The sequence below is a fragment of the Leuresthes tenuis genome, unplaced genomic scaffold (genome assembly GCF_036924035.1).
Source record: "Leuresthes tenuis unplaced genomic scaffold, fLeuTen1.0.hap1 SCAF_10, whole genome shotgun sequence".
In the NCBI taxonomy this organism is placed as follows: domain Eukaryota; kingdom Metazoa; phylum Chordata; class Actinopteri; order Atheriniformes; family Atherinopsidae; genus Leuresthes; species Leuresthes tenuis.
In genome coordinates, this window is record NW_027325364.1 from 15314254 (window position 1) to 15337069 (window position 22816).

The following is a 22816-nucleotide window of genomic DNA, read 5'->3' on the forward strand; positions in this document are numbered from 1 at the left end:
AATCATGGTTTAAGCAGAAAAGAGCTGGAAAATGGGTGTTGAAAGTTGTAATTAGGCTACAACAAAGGTGAGAGCTCTTCAAGCTGAAGTTAATGGTAACCCACACACTGTTACAGGAAAACCAGTAGTTCTATAAAGAATTAAGATCTGGCTGATCAAAGGTATCCAGCTCAAGAATAATTACTGCTGTGAGGAGAGGAAAGACTGAGAAGGAGGAAAAAGCAAGGTAATGAGGGAGGAAGGGCCGATGGATTCAAATGTTGTTCTGAAGAGAGGACAGACTTTAGTATGTATTAATTATTGAGAAGTACAGACAAAGGGATAGAAGGAGGAAGAGTGGCAGACAGACTGGCGACAGTTTACAATAGGCATGTGATTTCTCTTTGTTTTAAATGGGGGGGGGCAGCTTCATTGAACAGGAGTGCGGCAGTGTCAGGCCTGTCCTGCAGCTGATAATGATTTTCATTTGCAGTACTTTTCTCAATGGGCAGCTGCTTCTAGTTAAGGAGGACAGAGTTTTTTGTTCGCTCAGAATTCCTGCCCCGCAGCACCAGGATCATGTCCTGTTTGGCTGACTTGCATCAGTGTTAATGACAATGCATGTGAGTATGTGTGAGGGGATATATGTGGGAGTGTATGTATGAGGGGAAAAGAGTGAAAAGAGGATTTATTACATTGATGGTCAATTAGCGCTTGTAATACATTCATCCTAGTTTTTATGTAGAATGATGAGCCTGATGATGATGTAAGTTCCACTTGTCTTGTGTTTCAGTCCCCAGTGACTGAGGGCCGCATTAGTTTTATCTTCATGAAAACACAGGTGGTCTGTGTCCTCATCCCTCAGTTATGATAACCTGATTATAGCCTTGGTCACACGAGACCTACTAATAGGAGAGAACAGAGTAAAATCCTGACAGCTCTCTGTTTTTGCTGCTCCTTCTCTCTTTCTCCAGCTCCACAACTCTGGTCCCAGCAGTATTGGGGAGGCCGAGCTTCAGGTCGGCTGGCCTTCTCGTTTCCGTGATGAGAACCTGCTGTATGCCATGGAGATTCAAACTGACGGCCCAATTAGCTGCCGGACAAACACCAGCCTTAACCCGCTTGGCCTGCAGGTAACATGAACATACACACGCTCATGCATGCACACACATATTCAAAAAACTATCTCAAGATCCGCACGCACACGCATGGATATATTGACTGAGATGGGAATGAAAATGTTTCCACTCCTGCCCGCAAAAACTCATCGTACCAAACTCCTGCATTTACAGCGTTTTCACATTTCTGTTTATAGCACTGCTTGTAGTTTAGTCATCCATCAGTTTCTCCATTATTTATAATCACCTTTTGAAACATGATTGTACCCACTGAACAAGCACGGTCCTTGCCAGTTGGCTCAAATCAGGAAGGAAGGATGATTACGAGTTTCCATGATCGATGATAGAATCTTCAGAGTAGTTTCAAAAGAAAACATGCAGTTTTTATCAAAAAGCTATTTTTATCATACATCATTTTAATCCACCTAGACTAATCATAAGTGATATTTGCTGGCAATTCCTGGTGTTTTGCCTCTATTGATACACAGTTATAACAGTTAACACACAGTTGACAATCAGTTGTAAAGTTTGTGTCTGTTTGTCTTGGTAGACATGTTTATTTGCAGTAGATTTTTCTTTTGTCTGAAATTGAAAAGTATTGCTTGCTTCCTTAATGTCTCAGAAAGAGTGTTTCCAGAGTCAGTCAATCAGTCAGTCTGTTGATGCTAAATTAACTGTGAAGTGGAAATGTATTTGGCTTGTTTCTCACTTGCTGCCAGAGCAGCTGGAAGAAATGTGCTGTCCAAAAATAGTTGAGTTGACGGGATTAAGCAATGCATTGCAATCACCTTGTTGGCTTTTTGAAATATTCTAATTAAAATATCAAATCAAACTGTTTCCACTGGCCAGCGTTCAAATCTAAGCTCCCCAACATGAAACAATAAAATCTCTCTCTGTTATCTGACACTCGAGGACACTCGTGTTATTCGCTCTTGCTGGTTATCTGTCTTTTCTTGTCGTCAGTGTGCTTATAAGACGAGGAAATTAAATCTTCTCAAATCCAACTTTCAACAAAACACTCTTTGATCGATCTCGAAATATCTTTTCAACAGCTGTATATATTGTGGCATTTTATCGCATTGTTAAAATCTTCATCTCAACGGATCCTTCTCAGTGTTGACAAGGCTGCATCATGGGTGTCACAGACCTTGATAGAACAGCTTACATGTAATCGTGAAGTGTTGTGATGGAAAATTGTCTTCAAAATGCATGTTGTTCAGACACTGGAGCAGTTATTTTGTTCGCTTCCCCCTCTCATATTTGCAAAACCTACTGTATATTCTTGCAGATCTTACTGAGTTGTTAACTTTAGGTGGGATTAGCTTAGATACAAGACTTTCTGCTCTTAGAATCTAATCAGACTTTAAGCCACCAAACTGCAAAATTAAGTGTTGATAACTTTCTGTTATTGTGCTCTCGTCTGCTTCAGATCTCAGCTCTCCAGGACACACCTGAATTGCTGGGTTTCTTGAAAAACACCAGCACTCCTCACCGCCACAAGCGATCTGTCACCACTACTGAGAGCTACAGCAGTAAGACCTTGGTGAGCCACACACTTGCGTCTCGAAAAAAGACGAGCTGAACCAAATGTTCATTAGAGATTCACAGGTGTTTGATGTCTTTCCTCTCACTCTCCTTATGCAGAACTGCACCAACATCTCCTGTCTGAGGATCATGTGTGTGGTCGCTCGTTTAGATCGAGGCCAAAGCGCAGTGGTTAAGATTCGATCCAGACTCTGGGCTCATACTTTTCTGCAGGTCAGTGTCTTTGACGATTCTTGACGATGTTGTTATTGACATTTATGTCGTCACCATTATTTGAACACTTTCGGCGGTGTGTCTGGTTTACAACCAAACTAAATGTAAAATGTCCCTCTTTAAATTTGATCTTAAAGCGGCGTAACGACCCCTACGTTCTCAACTCTACTGTGTCCTTCGTGGTCACATCCGTGCCGTACCGCGTCCAACCGCCAACTCTGCCTGAACACAGAATCTCGGTAAGAAGAAGAGAGCAATGAATATTCATTATTTCTCTAACAAAAAGAAAAAAAAAAGATTTATCAGTGCTGTATCTTTTCTCTGCAGATGGGAACCCTGGTGTTATGGGGGACTCCCGATGTGTCGTTTGCTGTTCCGCTCTGGGTCATCATTCTGGCCATACTACTGGGGCTGCTGGTGCTGGCCATACTGACATTAGCCATGTGGAAGGTACACATACATATATACATACATACATACATTTTCTGTATGTTACAATATCCTTAGCATTTTTGTAGTAGTTTTTTTTGCTTCCAATACTGTATTAATCAGTTATCATAATTCCCTCAGTGTGGTTTCTTCGATCGGGCACGGCCACCGACTGATGATGACGTCTCCGACCAGGAGAAGCTGACATCTGATCAAACAGGGGATGCCTAAAATAACACATGACAGCACCTGGTTGGAAGCTTGTGCTTTGGGAGGGATGTGCACCTTCTGAATAACTTAAATCAGATCTGAGATCTGTACTCGTTGGAGCAACCTTTACGGTTGGAGGTCTTCTGCCTTTTTGTGAACAAAACTGACTTAAAGCAAAGGCTGCTGCGCCACACTCAATGGGACCAGAGCAATCAGGTTCACAGCAGACAGAGTGGGACCAACACAAATAACGGGGCTAAATCACATACGCATATGTCCATTGTTCATCCTTTGCAATGAAGCACCAGAATTGAAGATAGGCTGGACTTTCTTGTTTCTTGTGTTTCTTGTTTTTGTGTCTTCGCTTGCGCAATACAATGAGACTTGAGATCTGTGCACAAGTGCTTTGAGTGTTTGAGAGTGTGTGTATGCTTGCAATTTTGTGTGCAGGCACTGTATGGGTTTTATTCGGTGCCACTTGTTTCAGCTTTCATCCACGGCGTGATTTAGTCTATTCCTGTGTCCTTCAAACCGGGCTTTTTACTGTACAGTTCACACACACACACACATGCAGTAAGATGCTTAAGCAAAGAGGCACAAAGTCATTGTGTATATTTATGGATGTATGTGCAATATTTGAGCGTTGTGTGAAACTGAAGCTTGTTGTTACACTGGCACTATTTTATTAGAGCTTCATGTCTCTGTTGTTCATGTATATACTGTAAGTGTTTTATTGGAATATTAGATCATTGATACTGCTGAAAAACAAAGCATATTAACACCGATTTAACCCACCAAATGGCATTTCAGAAAGAACCAAAGGGAAGAAACCATTAACAAATTGTTAATTTATTATAGTCTTAAAAAGAATGTGGGACTTTATCTTTAAAGAAATAGACCTTACCTTCACAGCTGAAGCCCTCCACTGTTTGTTTAAGGTTTGCCTGTGTGTTATTGCCTCTGATAGGAAGATTGAAAAGACTTCAAAAAGTACCTATGAGGATAAGCAGTGCACGTGAAAACCAAAACACCAAGTTGACCGTCTAAGATTGATTTAATTTAGCACTGCGCTCAATGTTCACCGGGTTATTTTAATGCATCATACACAGCCAGGGAGAATAAAGTGGTGAAAACATCAGCAATACATTAAAAATTGCAACAAAACTTCATAGTATAATGTTTGAGTTGTTTTTCATTTTGTCAAGTTTTGTCAGAATAAAGTGTTGTTTGATAAATGAAACTGTGCTTATGTGCTCACTCGACTTCCCATGTGCAGGTTAGCTGGATATACAGGTTTAACTTCAAAATGTCTTCCAACTTTAGTTGTCATCCACAATGATGATATTTAAATGGAGCATTTTAGTACTCTTACTCCTGATGATGCACCTTTTATCTTTTCAGTTAGTGTTCTGTAACAGCTTCTTAATAGCAGGGTTTAAATGCCACCTCGTGATATGGACTCTTTCTCTCCCTGGTGGTGGAAAGTAAAATTGAACCTAAATGTTTGCTTGTGGAAAGAACTTTATGTAAGGCAGGTCAGCACCATCCTGTGGCCTCAACTTGAACAACACTTGGTTGTGGACCAGGCAATTTAAGTATTCAAATATAGAATATAAAGACAGCTGAAAAGATTTAAAGGTGGCTGATGGATGTTTGAGTCTTTTTGAGACACTCTAAGACACAAGACATCTGTTGGTGTCGGTTCTCTGTTTCAAATAAGAGAGAAAAGGTATTCAATCAAGATTATCAAGAGACAAGAATTCAAAAACAAATTCACCAGAAGCCTTAAAAGTCCCTCATATTTAATGAAATATACAGACATGTATATTTGAAGAGTAACTGTTCTATAACACCTGTAGTTCAGGAGATTGAGGGACTCCAATCACAGGGTTGTTGATTCTGCCCCACATTCATGCTCTCATTCAAGTGTTATTTGGCAAGTTACTGAACCCTAATAGCTTTAGAATCAGCGTGAGTGTGTGTAACAGAAAGAAAGTAGAATAAAGGTGTTATGAGTGAAGGAGCAACTTTACAATTGGATTAGAAAAGCAATGTATAAATGCACTCCTTTTACCAAATATGCAATGGCAAAAATGTATGTCCTCATATGAACTGTGAGTAAACCTTTGTACTTAGGACTGATATTAGATACATTTTGATGTTTTCATAAATGCATAGATGACAACATTTGCTGTGTGTTCCATTTGTCAAATTTGAATTATTCTTAACTTATTTACAATTCGTCATAAAGCAGATCTAATGATTTGAAACAAGAAGATGTGAGAACCAGTGAGCACGTTGTCAGTATAAACCGAGGCATAATGGGCAGCCATATAAAACATGAATAAAATGGTTGGCTGTGGTTCTGCTACTGGGTCCTTTAAGCAGCGTCTGCTCTGTGTTTTTATGAAAGTTTATTCATAAAATATAAGCTGTAGTAAATCACAAGTTGCAGGATGGAGGTCTGAAGAAAAGAGACACGCTGCAGTTTTCTTTAGACTCTTTATTTCTTTGAATATATTTGATTGATGTAAAAGCAAACATTTGAAGTAAAGATTTAACAGTTTCTGACTAGCAAACCTTGACACCATCAAAATAAAGGAACATTATTGGTATTTACTACATACCATACGCATAGGACATACTGATTTTTTTATCCAGAGATTTATTCAAACAGACTCAAATTACAAAAGAGTTTTCTATAGTCTTTGACTCCCATATATTCCTGGATTTTTGAGCTGGTGCAAAAGAAAAACATCTTCGATGAAGCAATGACTTGTATTTCTGTCAAATAAAGGATGACGTATTTTCTTAAATTAAATATCGCTTTAAAGGTCTGTACATGGGGAACAATGTCTCTCCTCTTCATTGGCATCAAAGTCAAACCAACGTTATAATGGAAGACTTTGTCTATTTACAAATTGCTGAGATGTTGTACAGACAGTGTACAATTATTCTCAGACATGCTGTACATTACTTCTGTGTATTAGTCACACTAACACCCCCATACATTTACACCCTCATGTCAAAGTGCAATTCCAAACATCACCACAAAGCGGCACCTGCGTCCCATAATCAACAATGTACAGAAGGCTGTGAAAATTATGCATTTTGAGGAGCCAAGACTGAACATCTTTGTGAACGGAAAAAGGAAAATGAATCATACTTAACCTTCCCAAGACTGATGGAGGCATTTAACTTAAAGCCTCCACACACCAGTGCCACCTGTGCTCCACCTTCTCAGGTGTTCTCAGTGTTTATTCCTAATTGGAGCTCTTCTCAAGACGGTGACAACACATAGGAGTGTGAAAATGTTTGTTTTTACCATTCCAACTGAGTCTGTTCAATTCATAGCACACACAGCTGAGAAGAGCTTTAGCTGGCCTGGATAACCATGTGGGTCTGCAAGGCTTTTAAGAATCAGGCGAGAAATACATTTCTCTTTCTTAATAAAAATCCCCTAAGAAGACTAAAACCAACAAAAATTAATTGGCAAGTGTTGTGCGTGGAGCTTTATGGACCTTATTTTGTTGTACCCCTCCGGCGCCATAGTTACCCAATAGAGGACCAAATGTATCAATTCACAGCTGAAAATAGATACCTTATTTGTAATGTTTTGTAAAATATACTGTGTATGATAGTTTGAGGTAATTATTTTGTTTTTGTAAAAAAATAATAATAATTTAACCAGATTTTAAAGATTTGTGTCTTCAATGAGAGTGAATGAGCTTAGGGCTGGAACTGTCGAGGTAGAATAGGGATTCATTAACAAAAGGATAAATATAGAATAACAAAAGATAGATGTTGCCCCACTGCTGTGAAAACGTGCCTAAAAGGGAAATACCAATGAAGATGGCATGGTGCAGCCACCAAAACATTTGTGGCATCAACATAAAACATGTTTCACCTTCTTGTATAAAGTATAACAATAATTTATTTTCCACAAGTTATTACAATGTAAGTGACAAAACTCCCTCCCTCTAACCAGTGTGATATTAGTGCTTTGGAAAAAGATTGTATAATTATGTAGATATTGGGCCTTGTGCAGAAGCATACTTGATGATAAGACTGGCATGACTGGGAGTCTATAGCCCTTTTCACACTGGACCGAAAAAGCCACTAATTCCGTCTTTCGTCCTCTGTGGGAGAGGTTAGTAGCAACGTGTATTTCTAGGTCAGAAGACACTGCTGTGGTCACAGGTATTTCTCAACTCCAACTCCAGTTGACAGTGATGGAAACAGGACACCGACCTGGGTAGAAATGCTATGTTCTGTGCCATGCAATGAGTCATGGAAGCATCGATGGTTTGTTGTTGCTCTTGCAAACTTCTGTGACTCTTTGTCATCTCAGCTATAATATCCATCTATCTCCACTGAAGTAGCTGCTGTTGCTCATTTGCCACTGACTCCTACTTTTTTCCAGCAAGGTGGTGATGTGAGATGTGATGCAGCTGTAATAGAACAGGAAGGCAAATTCGTCATCTGGAAAATAAAATGAAGATTGTAGCCTCTTTTTTGGGATGGTTTTGCCTCACTGAAAAATCATGACCATAAGTGCTAATTGTTGCTAAATGGTCGGTTGGTTTTGATTCGTGACAGTCATTTAGTCATCATTTTTTCAACAGAGTTCACTTATTTTAATCACTTTTAGGTTCAATGAAAGTATGACATGTGCTGATGTTTTTATATAGTTTCAGTCTTAAGCTAAATGTATGAAATGCAACATGAAAGCAGTTTTTTTTGTCTTTTGACCTAGATAAACACTAATAGTCTTTCTTCTTTCATCTCAATAGTATCAGTTAAAGTCAATTTTGCCTGCATCTACTTAGCCATGCTTGCTAGCTGGTGCTAACATTAGTTGATAACTTAGCTCAACTCCATCTTGTCTAAATATGGTTACTTCTGGCCAAAAAGTAAAAGTCCCCCTGTCTAAATACCAAAATCAAGGTTTCTTATGGCCACATTAGTAGTTCACAAATCACAAAGCTGCATTGACTCCTTCATAAAGTCTGTGACACCAGCCATTTTTTAATATGATCTCCACATTTAATCGATTTGTCTGTACCATGGTGACATTTCAAATCTGTATTTGAAAAATAATTTGTTTTATGAAAATACAAGCACAGGCCAGGTTAGGAGTGAGAAAATGGCTATTGAGACAAATAGTAGCTCTACTTTGTAACAGTTGAGGATATAAGACCACACAGTTTTGGAGGAGAACAGTCAAAGGGCAGTGTTTAGCCTGAGCAGTCACAAACAAACAGAACAGTCATATTACTGGGTTTACAATAAACACCTTTCCGGAGTTTAATGGCTATAAGGATAAAACTGCAGTCCATTTTCACACATACTGCTTTTTAACAAGTCAAATTAATGCTGAGGAGGCCAAATTCTGTAGCTGTTCCCAAAGAGTGAGAGCACATTCATGAACATTAGATCAATACCAGAGCTGAGACAAACAACGGCAGAACTTCTTGGTATCGGTGAGTTAATGGAATGATTGCAGAAGGAGGCGCTGTGGCACATATAGTACATAGGCTACATAAAAGATAGAATACACACTGTACACTTTCTAAGATACAATTTACTGTACATGATCAACACTAGCTGCATCAACACTAGTTAACTCAGCATCTCCGTCTTTCTTTGAATAGTAGCTCTATAAATCATCAAAAAATAAAGTCTACCCAATGTCCATTTACATTCCATAATGTGTTCTCTTAATGATAAACCTGTAGGACGTGATGCTTTGAGAAACAGTCTGTAATTCTCATTATATCTAACAGTTGAGGGAGAGGGACACCATTGCCTCTATACTCCATCTGGATGCTCCATCAAAGTGCTGCTTTTCATAACACACACATACACGTGGCTGTGGACATGCACATAGTTTCTCAAGCCTAGACACGCACAGACACACAAACACCACACAACATACACAGTCTGTGTACACTCACACACACAAACACACATTGTTCCTGAGTATGAACTATAGAAGCTTTCTTCTCTCTAAGAAAGAAATCACATTTACACAAATCTAATAGAAATAAAGAGTTTGCTGATTTGATCAAAACAGCAGTACTCTGAGATATCAGGTATGAACTTCTGAAAGGCTTATCATCACTGAGGTTTAAATGTAAAAAGCCTAGAAACCATGTGCTCCATTAAATGTGCCATATATGGTATATATCTAAAGTCAAAGTTTCCGTAAAGAAAGCAAGGTCACTACAAGAAGAGGGGTTGCTTACGCTGACAAACTCTCAGACAGTCATCAGCCCACTGCAATTCAATTTCAGAAAACTGATAAACTGACTTATTTTCCTGTAACAAAGTCTGTAGTAAAGTCCATGGGTGTGTTTGAACAGTCTTTTATGCTTGGCAAAGTGTCCAACTGAGAGAAATAACTCTTTATTATCCGAGTAATCGTCAAAATAAGTACAAATTCTCTATAGGAGCTGTACTGGGGAGCTTTACTCTTAGTGTCTCCTTTAGCATAGATGCATGGAACATTTAAAGTGATGTCATTTTCACACTGTCACACCACCTCTTATTCATGTGGATACATTTAAGGACAAGAGGGTAAGTGTTAGCAACCACTGACAACTTTATTTTTCTCTTCTGTTGCCTTTTTTTTTTTCCTTTTTTCATGGTTTCCAATTACCGACTTTCAAAAGATTGCTCACCTTTCCATAGCCTGCTGGGGACGACGTGGTTAGACAGCATGAGATCTTAGCATGCATCAAATACCCCTTTCGTAGTATGTCTTTGGAATAGTTGAGATTGTGCCACTGTAAATCCAGATCACAGAGCAGATTTAAATGTTGCTGGATTTTCGTTACAGCATGGCTGTTTTTTTACTAAGTTCTTGTGAATTTCCTCTATTATTACTGTTCAGGTTTAGAAAAGATTCAGGAAAAATGTTAGAACTAGACATCTTTGTCTTTTTTCTTTAAATTTTCCATCAGATCATGTACTTCTCTCATGATTTGTTACATTGGCAAACTTTTCCCTAGTGACTTAATCATCTTAATTGACAGTTTCAAGTTTTCTTCAATACAGCATATTGTTCCTTTTGTAAATTACGTACCCATTCAGAGTAAAATGGCAGCCCTGTCTCACCAGAAAACATGTTATAGGTACGTCTGTCCACTTGACCAATACTTAGTAGTATCTCAGTTCATGTTGCAAACCGTGAACAGTGTATACGTTTCAGGGACATTTTTATTTCATTCACGTGATTTGATGGGAATTGTGATCATCATTTATCATAATTTATGTAGCTGTAGCTTTTAAATTCCTTACTCTAATCACTCGCAGGTAAGAGTGCATTCGAAAAGTAAGGACTTGTGAGTGAGGAGGAAGTAGAAAAGTGCAATAGTAAGTCTTAGAGCAGTGATCTCTTGCACAACGGTGCCACAGACATTTGTGGATTAGCCAAGTCAACACTAGGCAGGTGTGGAAACTGGACATCATCACTCAGTAAGATGTATGGAGACATAGAACACTAACCATCCATACCTTAGAGAATAGGATAATGAAAATTTAGTAATTATACACGTTTTGATCCTTTACTGTGACACTGCAACATTTTGCACTGTGGACAAACGTAGAAGTTTACGTTCTGTGATGAGATCGGGTTATCCATGTTATTGACAGATTGTCATGCACATGCAAAGTGTCCCACCTACTCAGATGGGTTACATTTCGTAGACTGTGTTAATCTTTAATATTTTGAACTTTCAATCTTTTTAGGTGTCCAAAAATTTTTGCCATGTTAGCCAGCTGTTTTTCCTATTGCAGCAGCAGGGCTAAATTCAAATGGATTTGCCAAAACTTATTCAGTGGTATTCGAAAAAGAAATATCTTGATTTTTCACTATTTGTATCGATCTAAAAGTCTGCACACAGGAACCAAAACTAAAGACAAATATATAATGACACATAAAGTCACTGAAAGAAAGTATGAGGCTAAAGATTACTGTATCAAGGTAAAGACAACTGAGGAGAAATTCACCTACATACAACTGCTGTCACCCACATATTGCAAAAACACTGCATCAGATTCAGTATCAGATTCCCAGCGTACTTGTCATGTGTGTCGCAGACAGCACATGCTTGACTTCATGAGTCAGTATCAAGTGGTTTACATTCACGCCTTCTCAGCCTTGATTTGCATACCATCGACTGGGTTCACAGCTACTCGCATCAGAAACATCTTATATCCTGTGCCTCGTTTGACAGCCAAAAAGAAATACAAACACAGACCAACACCCACGCTTTAACACACATCGACACCAGGGAACAAGGCCACCTGCAGCAGCTCACTCACTCATAATGGCATGAAATAAAAGATAAAGATATATCAACTCAAAACATTAACAGATGCACGAGACAGCAGAGTTCACAGCCATGATTGTTGGCATCGAAACAGTAAATGTCTCTCTTTCGCTTGACCCTACGCTCATGTCACCACGAAGAAACGGTGAAACAAACTAAATGCTGCACACTGACATCGGGTCTGTGCTTAATCATGTTATAAGAGAAAAGGTTAACAGGTCTGCATCCAGTAGGTTTAAGCCCCATGTCAAAGGAGATCCAGCTTATGATATGTAACACTCTGTCTTTTAGATGTCTGACTGCCATTCATACTCAACATTCACACTGCATTCATTTTTGCTTTTAGCATTGATTGCACTGATCCTGTGTGTCATACCACTTATGAAGGTGCTCTGCTGTACTTCAGCACAAACGAGTGTGAAAGAAAAGAAACATGTAAATACTGCGTAAACTCAGTCTATATTACAGTAGTCAGGATAGCATGAAAAGAGGGAAGCTAAACTGAAAGAAATCCACAGATCTTTCAAAGTTCTCTTAACAGTTCACTCTTTTGTTCAAGCATCTTTCACTCCCAGCGCTAGAGTGGCCCTCTATGCTAATTTTGACCTCCTGGGGGATGAAGGAGGGTTTGGGCAGAGTCACGGGAGGCTCCTCCTCAGCTCTCTCAGTCTGGTCCCTCTCTGGAGCTGACCAGCGTCTCTTACGAACTGAAGGTTTCTCTGGATCAACACAATGTAGTTTAGAAAGGGCAGACATGTCTGTTTTCACTGATTCCTGTCTTACTTCTTCAGTCCCCAGGACTGGCGGCATTGGTCTAGCTTTGTAGATCCCCTCTGCCTGTCCTGGAACTGGTCCCAGTCCTGGTGGTAGCACTACCCCTCGTCCTGAACCAATAACCTGCTGCCCCTCCATCCTCTCTGCACTGGAAGCCTTCATGAGGAGACCACTGTTGTTGCCCATAGCGTTGGGACTTATACTGTTCCTCAGATTAGGATTCATATTATGAGAGGAGTCAGAGAGGTGACCGGTCTTCAGCTTGGTCCCCAAAGCCTGACTGTCTGTTAGTGAACCATTCCTTAAGCTACGGAGGGTCAGTGACACACACACATCGCCCACACACAGCTTGGCGCAGGACAACTCGAACAGCTGCGTGGTCCGGTCAGGGCAGCAGGACGACCAGCCCTGACCGAAGACAAAGAAGGGATATTCCACCAGCACCTCCACGCATACCTGGATAGGAGCACATGCACAGGAGACAGAGTTAGCTTTCTGCTAAAACACATCCAGAAAACTGACAACTTATAAAAGAGGAGCTTATATTCAAAGTCATTATGTGTAGAATTTGTATGAGATTACAACATACAGCATATTTTTCTGCTGTTTTTTGTCTGTAGAACAAAAGATTCAGAGCGCAGGTTTAAAAAATGTAATTTAAACATCTGAATATTATGTTTTTTTACAAGCGCATGTGGTTAGAAGTGAGCCATCATTACCGTTACAAATAGCCCCTTGGGCTGAATGCACTACATTCTGTAGTTTCCTGACTAAAACTATGTGCACAAAGGCAGAAATGTGCATTTGTATTCTATTCACAAGAGTTATGAAGCCATGCGTAGGTATGGCTCTCTTTAATGAACCCCAATCACTATGAAATTGTATATGTGCATTCAAGACCCTGATTTCTATTCCCTTCTGTAGCCAGTAATGGGTGTAGACACTCCCCGAATTAATATCATGCATATACAATTAGTTGTGAAAGCAACAGCAACAAAGAAGCACAATATTACCAATAGTGAAACTTGGATGCGTAATGGAGCAGTTTTATTTGGTGGACCTAATCCTGAAGTTCCAAACAGGGAGAGGAAAAAAATAATGATAAATGAACAAAAGCAATACGTTCTGCAGGTTCAGGCCAACAGACCCTGGCTGAGGTTGAAAAAAAAGAAGAAATGGTTGGATTTCAAATGTGAGACAAAAAGGTTTAACAGCTCGCACAGTCAGCATTTGGGCTGCAGTGCACTGAGTCCCTCACAGAGTTCAAGAACAGCCGCTGAAAGCCGAAAAAGGCACATGAGCCATCTATCATCGTGTGCCTGAAAATCAGGATGATCTCTAAATGTGCAGTTAATTCTTAAAATCACATTAGCAAGGTCCTCCAACAACGCCTGAGCAGCCATCGTTATGCATGACTGTTACACACAGCTCCAATTATTCATCTGTCCATCCATTTTCTATACCCGCGTAATCCAATTCAGGGTTGCGAGGGGGCTGGAGTCTTTCCCAGCAGCCATTGGACGAGAGGCGGGGTACCCCCCTGGATGGGTTGCCAGCCCCTCACAGGGCCACACGGAGACAAACAACCACACACACTCACTCCTGCGGTCAATTTAGAATCACCAATTAACGTAACATGCATGTTTTTATGTGGTGGAAGGAAGCCGGAGTATATGGGGAGAACCCATGCATGATGGGATTTGAACCATGAACTTTCCAATGATTCATAGCACAATAGATTCAATGAGTAAATCCTAAAACATTATAATGATAAGAAAAAAACAAAAGTAATCACTGTCATTTCTAGTTTTAAGTTCTATTGCATTTTTTTTTTTTTTTTGCATTTTTACTTCACCACACTTTAACTTTACACGATGCACATTATATTTTAGCTGATAAAATGGATAGGGACTGGATAGTGTAGTGGTATGATTGCCACCTTCTGTGTGGGAGACCTGGGTTCAAATCTCTTGCATGAAAAGGTACTAACTCCAGTAGGGGTCCTTAGGTAAGACCCCCGTAGCCTACCTGTAAGTCGCTTTGGATAAAAGTGTCTGCTAGATGTATGAAATATTGTGAATATGACATTCTAGGTCAGAGGTTTTCCAAGTTTGAGTCGACTCTAAATTGTTTCTGGGAAGATTTAGTAAACGGAGGTCAGGAAATGCTTAATTAGTTATAAAAAGAATATATCAACTATTGTGGTCTAGATAAGGAGCTTATATAAATCCTTTCTAAGGAAAAATGTCTGTTTTCCCAAAGTCAGAAAGTAATAAATACCTCACAACAGACCTTTATTTATTGTAGTCTCGGTATGTCAGTCAGCAGTATGTGGTTAGAAGGCTACTGTGTCAGACGTTGAAAAAAAAAAACCTTCTTTCAAGTTATTCTGAAAAGGTGTCTGCGAAATATCTCACTTAGGAAAGACAAGACTCTTGATTAAGTTACTTTTCAGACCCCCGCAGCGGCTTTTTTTTTAAAAAATAGCAACATTTTTAGCTACTTTTAGGACAAACATACCCAGAACTAACCGTCAATAGCAACATCGACCTTTACTCTGCTCCTTCAAAAGGAAGCAGCAGTTCCTGTGAGCTTCTTGCACATGCACAGCGTCATTCCTATTGTGTGTTTGGAGGCTATGGACTGTGTGGGAAAACCCTAAAGATGATTTGTTTCTTCTAACTTTCACTCAGAGAAATAATGGTCCCTGGAAATGAAGCCAAAATTACTCAGCATAAGTTGACTTCAGCTTATTAGGACGGTGATTTTGTCAATTAAATCTGGGTTTTATTGGATCAGAACTCGAGTGATAGTGACCATGGTTTTACATTAAGTCCTAATGGGCTGCTTTTCAGTCACAATTTGAAACTTGTTTCACCCTCTGACAATAGAAACATAACACTACGTGAATGTGAGCAGCTTTATTAGGATTTATCTGTAGTACTACACAGCATACGTTAGCAGAGAGATGCCTGGTTCAGGTTCACCACTTCTGCTGCTGGAGCAGACGAATACCAAGGCACTTCATACTGGATTACCTTCTTTTTTAATCAAAATAATATAATTATATTTGTGAGTTCTGTGTTGCATTCCACAAGCTCAGATATAACATGTACGTGAATATTGGCGGTTTTAACTGCAGTTATATACAAACTTTCCAATAACCTTATTGGCATCACCTTCAATAATCCAGAATCTCTGTAATACTGTATAATATGCTGTAAAATATGTACAATACTATGATACAATGATACTTTATCATCTTAGATCAGTCTATAGCTTGACTGGATTCATCAGTCTATAGAAAATAACTTCAAACTTTGATGATGTTATTTTAATATCTTCAGTATGTAGTCTATGATAAAGACAGGGATTTGAAAATAATCATATGAAGCAGAGATCTATCCTTTTGGATAGAACATAGATTTTTGCTGAGGATTTTTTTTTTGACACTGTCTGCCAGAGAAGAGGGGTTTTATATATATATATATTATCACTGGGGGGCGCCAAAGACTTGAATTGTCAAATTGTACTCACAATGACTAAAAATAAAAAATAAAAATCACAAGGAAGATTCGTCAGAAATTAACTCACCTGGGCTTTGAGTTCTCCCACAGAAAACTGTATGACTACAGCATTAGGACTTTGCCCACTGTCAATGCGCTCCACAGTGCTGGAGTCAATTTTCAGCTCACTGCTTATCTCAGCACTCTGAATGAAGTCCTCTGTCTTGAGGTCCTCCACACGCTTTAGCTCCCCATCAGCCAGCTGTATAATCGAGCCTCGCATGAAGAATGGAGGAAGTGCCACAGGGGAAGAGGAAGAAGGAACTGAGGGCGAGGCTTGAATGGAAGCGGGGGCTGGAGTAGGCACAGGAGTGGGAGCAGGGGATGGCGTCGCCACCACGGCGGGGACGGGGTTTGAGGGCAGTACTGGCAATGCTGGAGCCTGTGCCACTGCAGGAGGTGGTTGGTTTCCATCTGGCCCAAGTGCCTCACACTTGGACAGGGCTGTGGCCAGATAGGCGTGTGGCATAGCGGTGGATATTTGAGGAGTTGTAGTGGTAGTCAGGGCATTGACAGTACGACTAACCTCCATTTCTGTGCCGTTGTTGGCACTGCTGACTGGGATGAGCAGGGACTGGCCACTTGGGATGACCAGGTGCTGGGGCAGTGCTGCATGGTAGCTGACAGCGTGCTGGTTTGCACTGGTGATATAACCAATGATAGGTGGCTGTGTGGAGGAGTAAAGACTGGCTGGCAGTTCCTCAGGGGGCAGGGTGGTCTGGATGACAGTCTGAGCAGCAACAGACTTCACCATCTCTGAGGAAGAAAGTGAGGTGAACGAGGAGGCTCTGGACATTGGTTTCCCCAAGCAGATGCTTCCTTTCTCAGTTTGGATTAAGGAGATCTTATTTGAGCCAGGTTCATGCTCAGCCCCGTGGTTGGGCTGAGCCACAAGCACATAGGAGGTCTGGAGCCCTGTGGGGTTTTGGCCATAATCAGCAGGTAGGAGGATATGTCTGGCCTCATAGCTCTGGAGCTGCTGATGGTTTGCTGGCTGGCTTGAGGCTTTTGCCTGTTTGGCAACCTCCAATTCCCCGTTAAGCACACCCTTAGCAAGCCCCTCTGGTTTCTTTCCAGCTGAACCATCTGCATACTGAACCACAAGCTGAGATGGAGCAAGTGTGAGTGTCTGTGGAAGGACAGCAGTATGAGGGTGGAGCTGAAGGTGAGCTGTGGGTGATGTCATGGCATTTCCGCTGACAGTCAGAGGTGTTCTACTATCCAGATGGATGTACTGACTGCCGAGTTGAGGAGAGCTGGGAAGCGACACAGGAGCCAGCTCTGTGGGGGAGAGGCCTATCTGAAACTGCTGCTCCCCTTTGGTGTTGGGGGAGACAAGGGCAGTGGTGTAACCATCCAGCTGAGGACGCTGTCCTACTATGGCAGAACTGTTAGGAGCAGAACTACTATTAGTTGAGATGATATGAGAGGATATGTATCCGGCATAGGGCCCAGAGCTGATGAATTGCACATTGGGTCCTAGCTGAGCTAGCTGGATAGTCCCTGCTTGATGGGGAAGGGCAGTTTGGTAAACTGTAGGCAGAGAGGCAAAGGGAACTGCAGATAGGGGAGTGGCAGGGGAAGGGATTGGTGTGGAAGGAGAAGAGGATGAAGTGGAGGGGACATCATATCTAGGGCTCTCTGCCTCTCTGGACTTGCAGCGTTCACTTGCAACACTAGCTAGCCACGCTAAGTTTTCAGTATGGGGACTATCAGTAGCCACCGCAGGTGGTGTTGCTGTAGCTACTACTACAGGCCTCTGCTCTAGAGCCAGGATTTCACGCTTCTTAGGAGGCAGGCATCCATTACTTCGCTCTTGATTGGCTTTCATTGTACAATTGTGGTCTTAATGTTTCCTCAAATACTTCTGCGTTCCTCCAAGGCAACTTTCTCATGCAATAACCTCCACTCACTGGTTCTGCGCAGGGAACAGTTCTGTGCTGTTCGGTGGCTGACTCTTTTTCTGTTTTCACTGATGGACAGATGCAGCTCTTAAAGAGAAGATGAAGTTACTCCAGCTCACAAAATGAGCTCCATAAACTTCATGAGGAATCATCTCTGACCAATCTGCCTCTTCCACAATGCTGACAGGAATCTGAAGGCAGAAAACAGCTCAAATTAGTCATGTAATGTGACATTAAAACTTTAGAGTTATGTGAATAAACTTGAGTTCATTTGAAATGCAATAATTACACTGCAGAAGTACCCCAGTGAGAACAGCCTGTGTTTATGACCTATCCTCTCAAAATGTTCTGGCAGATGTTCAAATGCAAAACAGCCAAATATTTCCATTTTTAAAGCGACTAATTATGTTTTTTATGGTGTCATTCTTTTTTTGCCGCTAGGTGGCTAAACAAAGATTAATTTATGTTTAGTCCAGGCACTTAAGCACATGTGAACATGTCTGTGTACATCTTCCTTCAAGAATAACGTCTTGAGATTCCTCTCAAATATCTATATGGAGTAACTGTTGTAAGGCAACATGCTTTTCCAGAACTATTCATGTCGGATTCATAGAAACGCCAGTACAATATTGTACATCATTATTTACATAATACGGAGAACGCTCTTTCAGGTGCTTGCACCAGGAGTTTTTTTCAAACTGCAGTGCTTGTTAGTGTGGGGCTCATGTGTGCAATGTAGTGTTTTGGGTTTTTTTGTCACCGAAGTGCTTCAAGATATCTTAATAATGTCATTCAGCTTCAGCCTATTTGAATTGTGTTTGAATGTTCAAGGTACTACGGCGTGGGCAACAAACAATGAATGAGTGTTTGGTTTGGTTTGGCAGGAAGAAGAAGGAAGGGTTAAATGAGGGGTGGAATAAGCTCTTAAAACAACTAAAGAAATTAGGAATTTAGGGGAAATTGGAATTAACTAAAACTTGATAGGATAAAGATAAGTTTGTTTAAATTAACCACAGCAGCATATACAGTATCAGTTTAAAATGGAATTACCAAAACATTCAGAACATATAAATACTGTGCATACTAACACTATGACATACACACACACACACACACATTCACAAGAGAAAAAAAGGTTCAGTGTTTTAATCAATTGTAACAGAATTATCATGAATTTTTGCTTTTTGCGAGCTGGTTTCTCTCTCACTGGCTGTTTTTTTCCCTTATCTGTTGGTCAATGCACAGGACTCTGAGTTGTTCATTTGCCAGAGGTATGACTGAAATGAACTGTATGACACACAAGAAAACTCTCCTCCATTAATTCTTCTTCTCAAGCATTCAATTTGGTGTGGCTGCACAGTAGTATTTGACAATGCTAAAGTGTATTTACACCAGGGGTTTAATACAGCAGGCAACCACAGACACATTACATAAAGACGGAGGAGGGGTATACAAGGCGACCTTGGTCATTTTCTATTTCGATCTCCTCTAACACTGGTTTTGACAAGGTCACTGCTTTCAAAAGCAGTGAGAACCTCTGCTTGATTTACAGCACGGTAGATCCACTAGATGTAACAAAGGAGGACAGCAGCAGAGACAGAGAGAAACAGCGACAGAGAGAAGATAATGTAGGGGGGGGAGAGGGGGGAAAGGCAATGCAGAACTATTTAGAAAGGGAGAGGGGAGCAAGAGAAAGCGAAAATATGATTAGGAATGGGGAGGAAGGACAGAACATAGGCAAAAGGGAGAAGATAGAGTGCTGCTTCTCCTGACCCACATTGAGCAGCGCCTGCAGCATCAGAGCGCCATTGCCCCCGCCTCACTGAGAGATCCCCGATCAGCAACACAGCCGCCGCTACAGTCTGAGCTACACTGTGCAGCATCGCTCTGTGGCAACAACCCCACCTCAGCAACACCGTGTCAACACTGTAATGACATCACATCTAAAGCACAAGGACCTCCCATCATTTAAAGCAGCACTGGAGGACAAAGCCAGCGTGTACTGATTTTGCTGTGGGAAAAACACACCATTGGTTTGTGCAGGCTACACATAAAACAGGATGGTGTCTCTCCTCTCCTGGATACGAACACACAGCTCAGCATCCAAAAGCCTCTCTAGATTTCCCAGTGTCAGCCTATAGTTAGAGCGGTGGCACCAACAAATGTAAGGCTTATGTGATACCAGAGAGAACAAAGGTGAGGTTTCAAGACATGGCTGTCACGCTGAGCCCCACAACAGGAGAACCCGTGCTGGTCCCCAGACTCAGGACTGGCACCTCTAAGAGCTGTATGGAGGGATGATAACATAGCGAAGAGGGACAGACTGTGCTCTGTTCAGCTCATCACGCTGATGCGTTTCAGCTCAGACAGAGTGATGGAGTGAGCCTTATGTGAGATCCCTTCTCCACAGCCGTACACACAAAAAGCTGCACAGGCTTGAGCAGTGGTACGTCTCCGCCGTCACTGAGTAGATGAGATGATTTGACTTAGCCTCCCCTCTGCTGTCTCCAGGTGAGGGGCCCCCCCAGCAAGGTTACATATCCTTATGGTGCAGTTGCCAGCTCCTCCAATCCCCCATCACCTCTTCCTCTGCCAAAACCCTGAGTCTTCTCTCGTGCTTTCAGACCCACTATTTACTCCTTGTATTGATCCATGGCTTCATAGCAGTAACATTTCTCTGCAGCAGGATTATGCAGCAAGACGTTATTCAGTGACAGTATACAGACATTGCTCTTTGCAAAATATTTACACAAAAGAAGCTCATTTCATGGCCCTGGGGTGATAAACTTGTTGTCAAGCCAGCTTCACATCATTGTTCACCTGCTAGACCAGTCATAGATACTCAGTGAATACCCTGCACAGCAAATGGCTATATATAGAAAACAAAAACATCATTATCAATCTGAGCTCCGGCATGAAACAGAGGGGGAGGTACTGTTGAGGACAATATGTACATGTGTGATTCACTACATATAAATAGGACCTCACTCCAACTGCCTTACAAACAAATCTGCTTTCACCACCAGAGAGCACATCGATACAATACACTGTTTTTTTTTTTTCTAATATTCATAAGAGCCATTTTTCCGTCCCCCTTTCTGTGCAACAGGGGTGTCTGTGCCTTTAAGAGGCGGACCAACCGTGTGGCAGCAGACAGTAAGAACAGGCAGTGGGGTTCAGGCTGTTTGTCTTCACAATGACTCCAGAGTTCTGCATCACTGCTTGACACACTCTGATCACACCACATAACAAGCAGAGACGTGCATACACGCGTCCCCTCTCACGAGCACAAACAAACTGGGTCAGTGCTGTTGAACACTGCAACTGGGACTCTGCACAGATCAGGGGACAGATGATGTGACTTCAGTCTCGAGGGGCTTAACAGTGAGAGCGCATGAGTGTAGTAGCAGGACAGAATTACTACTATGCCACAAATCAGGAAGAAAAGAGACACCCCCTCCCCCATACACCCTCCCCTCCTATGGTTAAAGTACTAAGAATAGCTCACCAGTCTCTCCACGACCACTGCTTGCAGAGCATGTCCAAGAATTCTTCCTTCCTGTCAGTATGTGTGTCTGTGTGTTGGAGACGTGTTTCCTGGGACTCCTCTTCCTGAATCTCTCCTTTGTGCCACTCTCCTCTTGTGGAGCTTATGCTGTGGCTGTTCCAGCTCTGCCTCCCTTCTCTGTGAATTCTGCTTTGGAGGCTGTGTTGTCCCTGCAACTGGCCGACGGTAAAGGAAGTTCCCCACTGCTGGAGATCACACCAAGATCTGCGCACAAGGCTGCTCCAATGTGTGTTATGCAAGGCCACCAGTCCGCCAGCTCCCTCTCTGCCTGGTTGCTTCTCTGTCTCCTGCTCTCTGTGTGTGTTTCTGCCTCCCTTCCTTTCCCTCTCCACCTCCCACCCTCCCTCCCCCTGTTTCTTTCTCTCTCTCAGTACTCCACTGACACAGCTCCTCCCCCAGCCAGCCTCATCAGCCGCATCAGGTATTCATTCAAAAAAACACACTCTACTTGGCTCAGCGCCCAGACTACGCTCACACAGAAAGGGAGGGGGGGAGGGAGGGTGCAACAGACGGAGGGTGAGGAGGGAGAGTGAGAGCTGGAGATTCAGAAAAGGTTTGCACAGACAGACGTACTGCATGAATGTGAACCACTGTGAGAGATTCGTACTGACGTGAACTTGCATAAACACTGTATGCAAGTGTACGAATCAGTAGAAGATTAAATTGCTCAGTGTAATTACACGGCTCCATTCTTCATCCATTTTCACATGCATTTTCCCTAAGAGAAAACTCTAATCTGCACTGTGACTTGCCATACGCTTACATTCTCAGCAGCAGAGTGATCCAATGTAAACCGTCGCAGGTCTCTCAAGGCTTCCACAATCTCTTCCTCAAAGATATTTCCCTCAGTGCAGACAGGCAGCACTGATAAACACCTCCCACCCAAGCCACTTGCCACTGTGGCCCTCATCACCCAAAAGGTCTCCTCCATGCTTATCCTGTAAAGCTCACAGCAGAGAGGCTGCAGACAGGCATCTCAACACCATGCTTGCCAGCTATTTGCACCTCTGCAGGTCAGACTTGCAGGCATCCCGTCTTCCTAACAAAACATAGAGAACACGAGAAGTCACATTAAGCTACTGCAAGCCAAGCACGTATCTGGGAAGAGGAGGTGCAAGGAATATTGCAAGGTGTTATTTTTTTCATTAAACTGCACGTTGTACTATTTGTGATA

At 41.7% G+C, this 22816-nt stretch overlaps 2 protein-coding genes across 2 annotated transcripts in view; one reads left to right on the top strand and one right to left on the bottom strand.

Annotated features, from left to right (window-relative positions):
• Positions 1-4734, top strand: part of itga8 (integrin, alpha 8) — a 40268-nt gene extending 35534 nt beyond the window's left edge. Inside the window, exons 25-30 of the mRNA XM_072394359.1 lie at positions 954-1112; positions 2527-2640; positions 2742-2855; positions 2993-3094; positions 3183-3305; positions 3426-4734. Of these exons, the coding sequence (XP_072250460.1) occupies positions 954-1112; positions 2527-2640; positions 2742-2855; positions 2993-3094; positions 3183-3305; positions 3426-3515 (702 nt within the window). The 3' untranslated portion in view covers positions 3516-4734. The remainder of the gene's footprint in view (positions 1-953; positions 1113-2526; positions 2641-2741; positions 2856-2992; positions 3095-3182; positions 3306-3425) is intronic.
• Positions 4735-5982: 1248 nt separating this feature from the next.
• LOC140316507 (ataxin-1-like) lies at positions 5983-21966 on the bottom strand. The gene is made up of 3 exons (XM_072394360.1): positions 21583-21966; positions 16199-18265; positions 5983-13060 (listed from the first exon to the last, which is right to left on the bottom strand). Exons 2-3 carry the CDS (start codon positions 17999-18001, stop codon positions 12365-12367), a joined length of 2499 nt encoding a protein of 832 aa, XP_072250461.1. The 5' UTR covers positions 18002-18265; positions 21583-21966; the 3' UTR covers positions 5983-12364.
• Positions 21967-22816: the final 850 nt, after the last annotated feature.

Coding starts and splice junctions, on each gene's coding strand:
- LOC140316507 (XM_072394360.1), bottom strand. CDS start 18,001: ATGAAAGCCAATCAAGAGCGAAGTAATGGATGCCTGCCTCCTAAGAAG. Junction 13,061..16,198: donor TGGGAGAACTCAAAGCCCAG/GTGAGTTAATTT, acceptor GCTCCTATCCAG/GTATGCGTGGAGGTGCTGGT.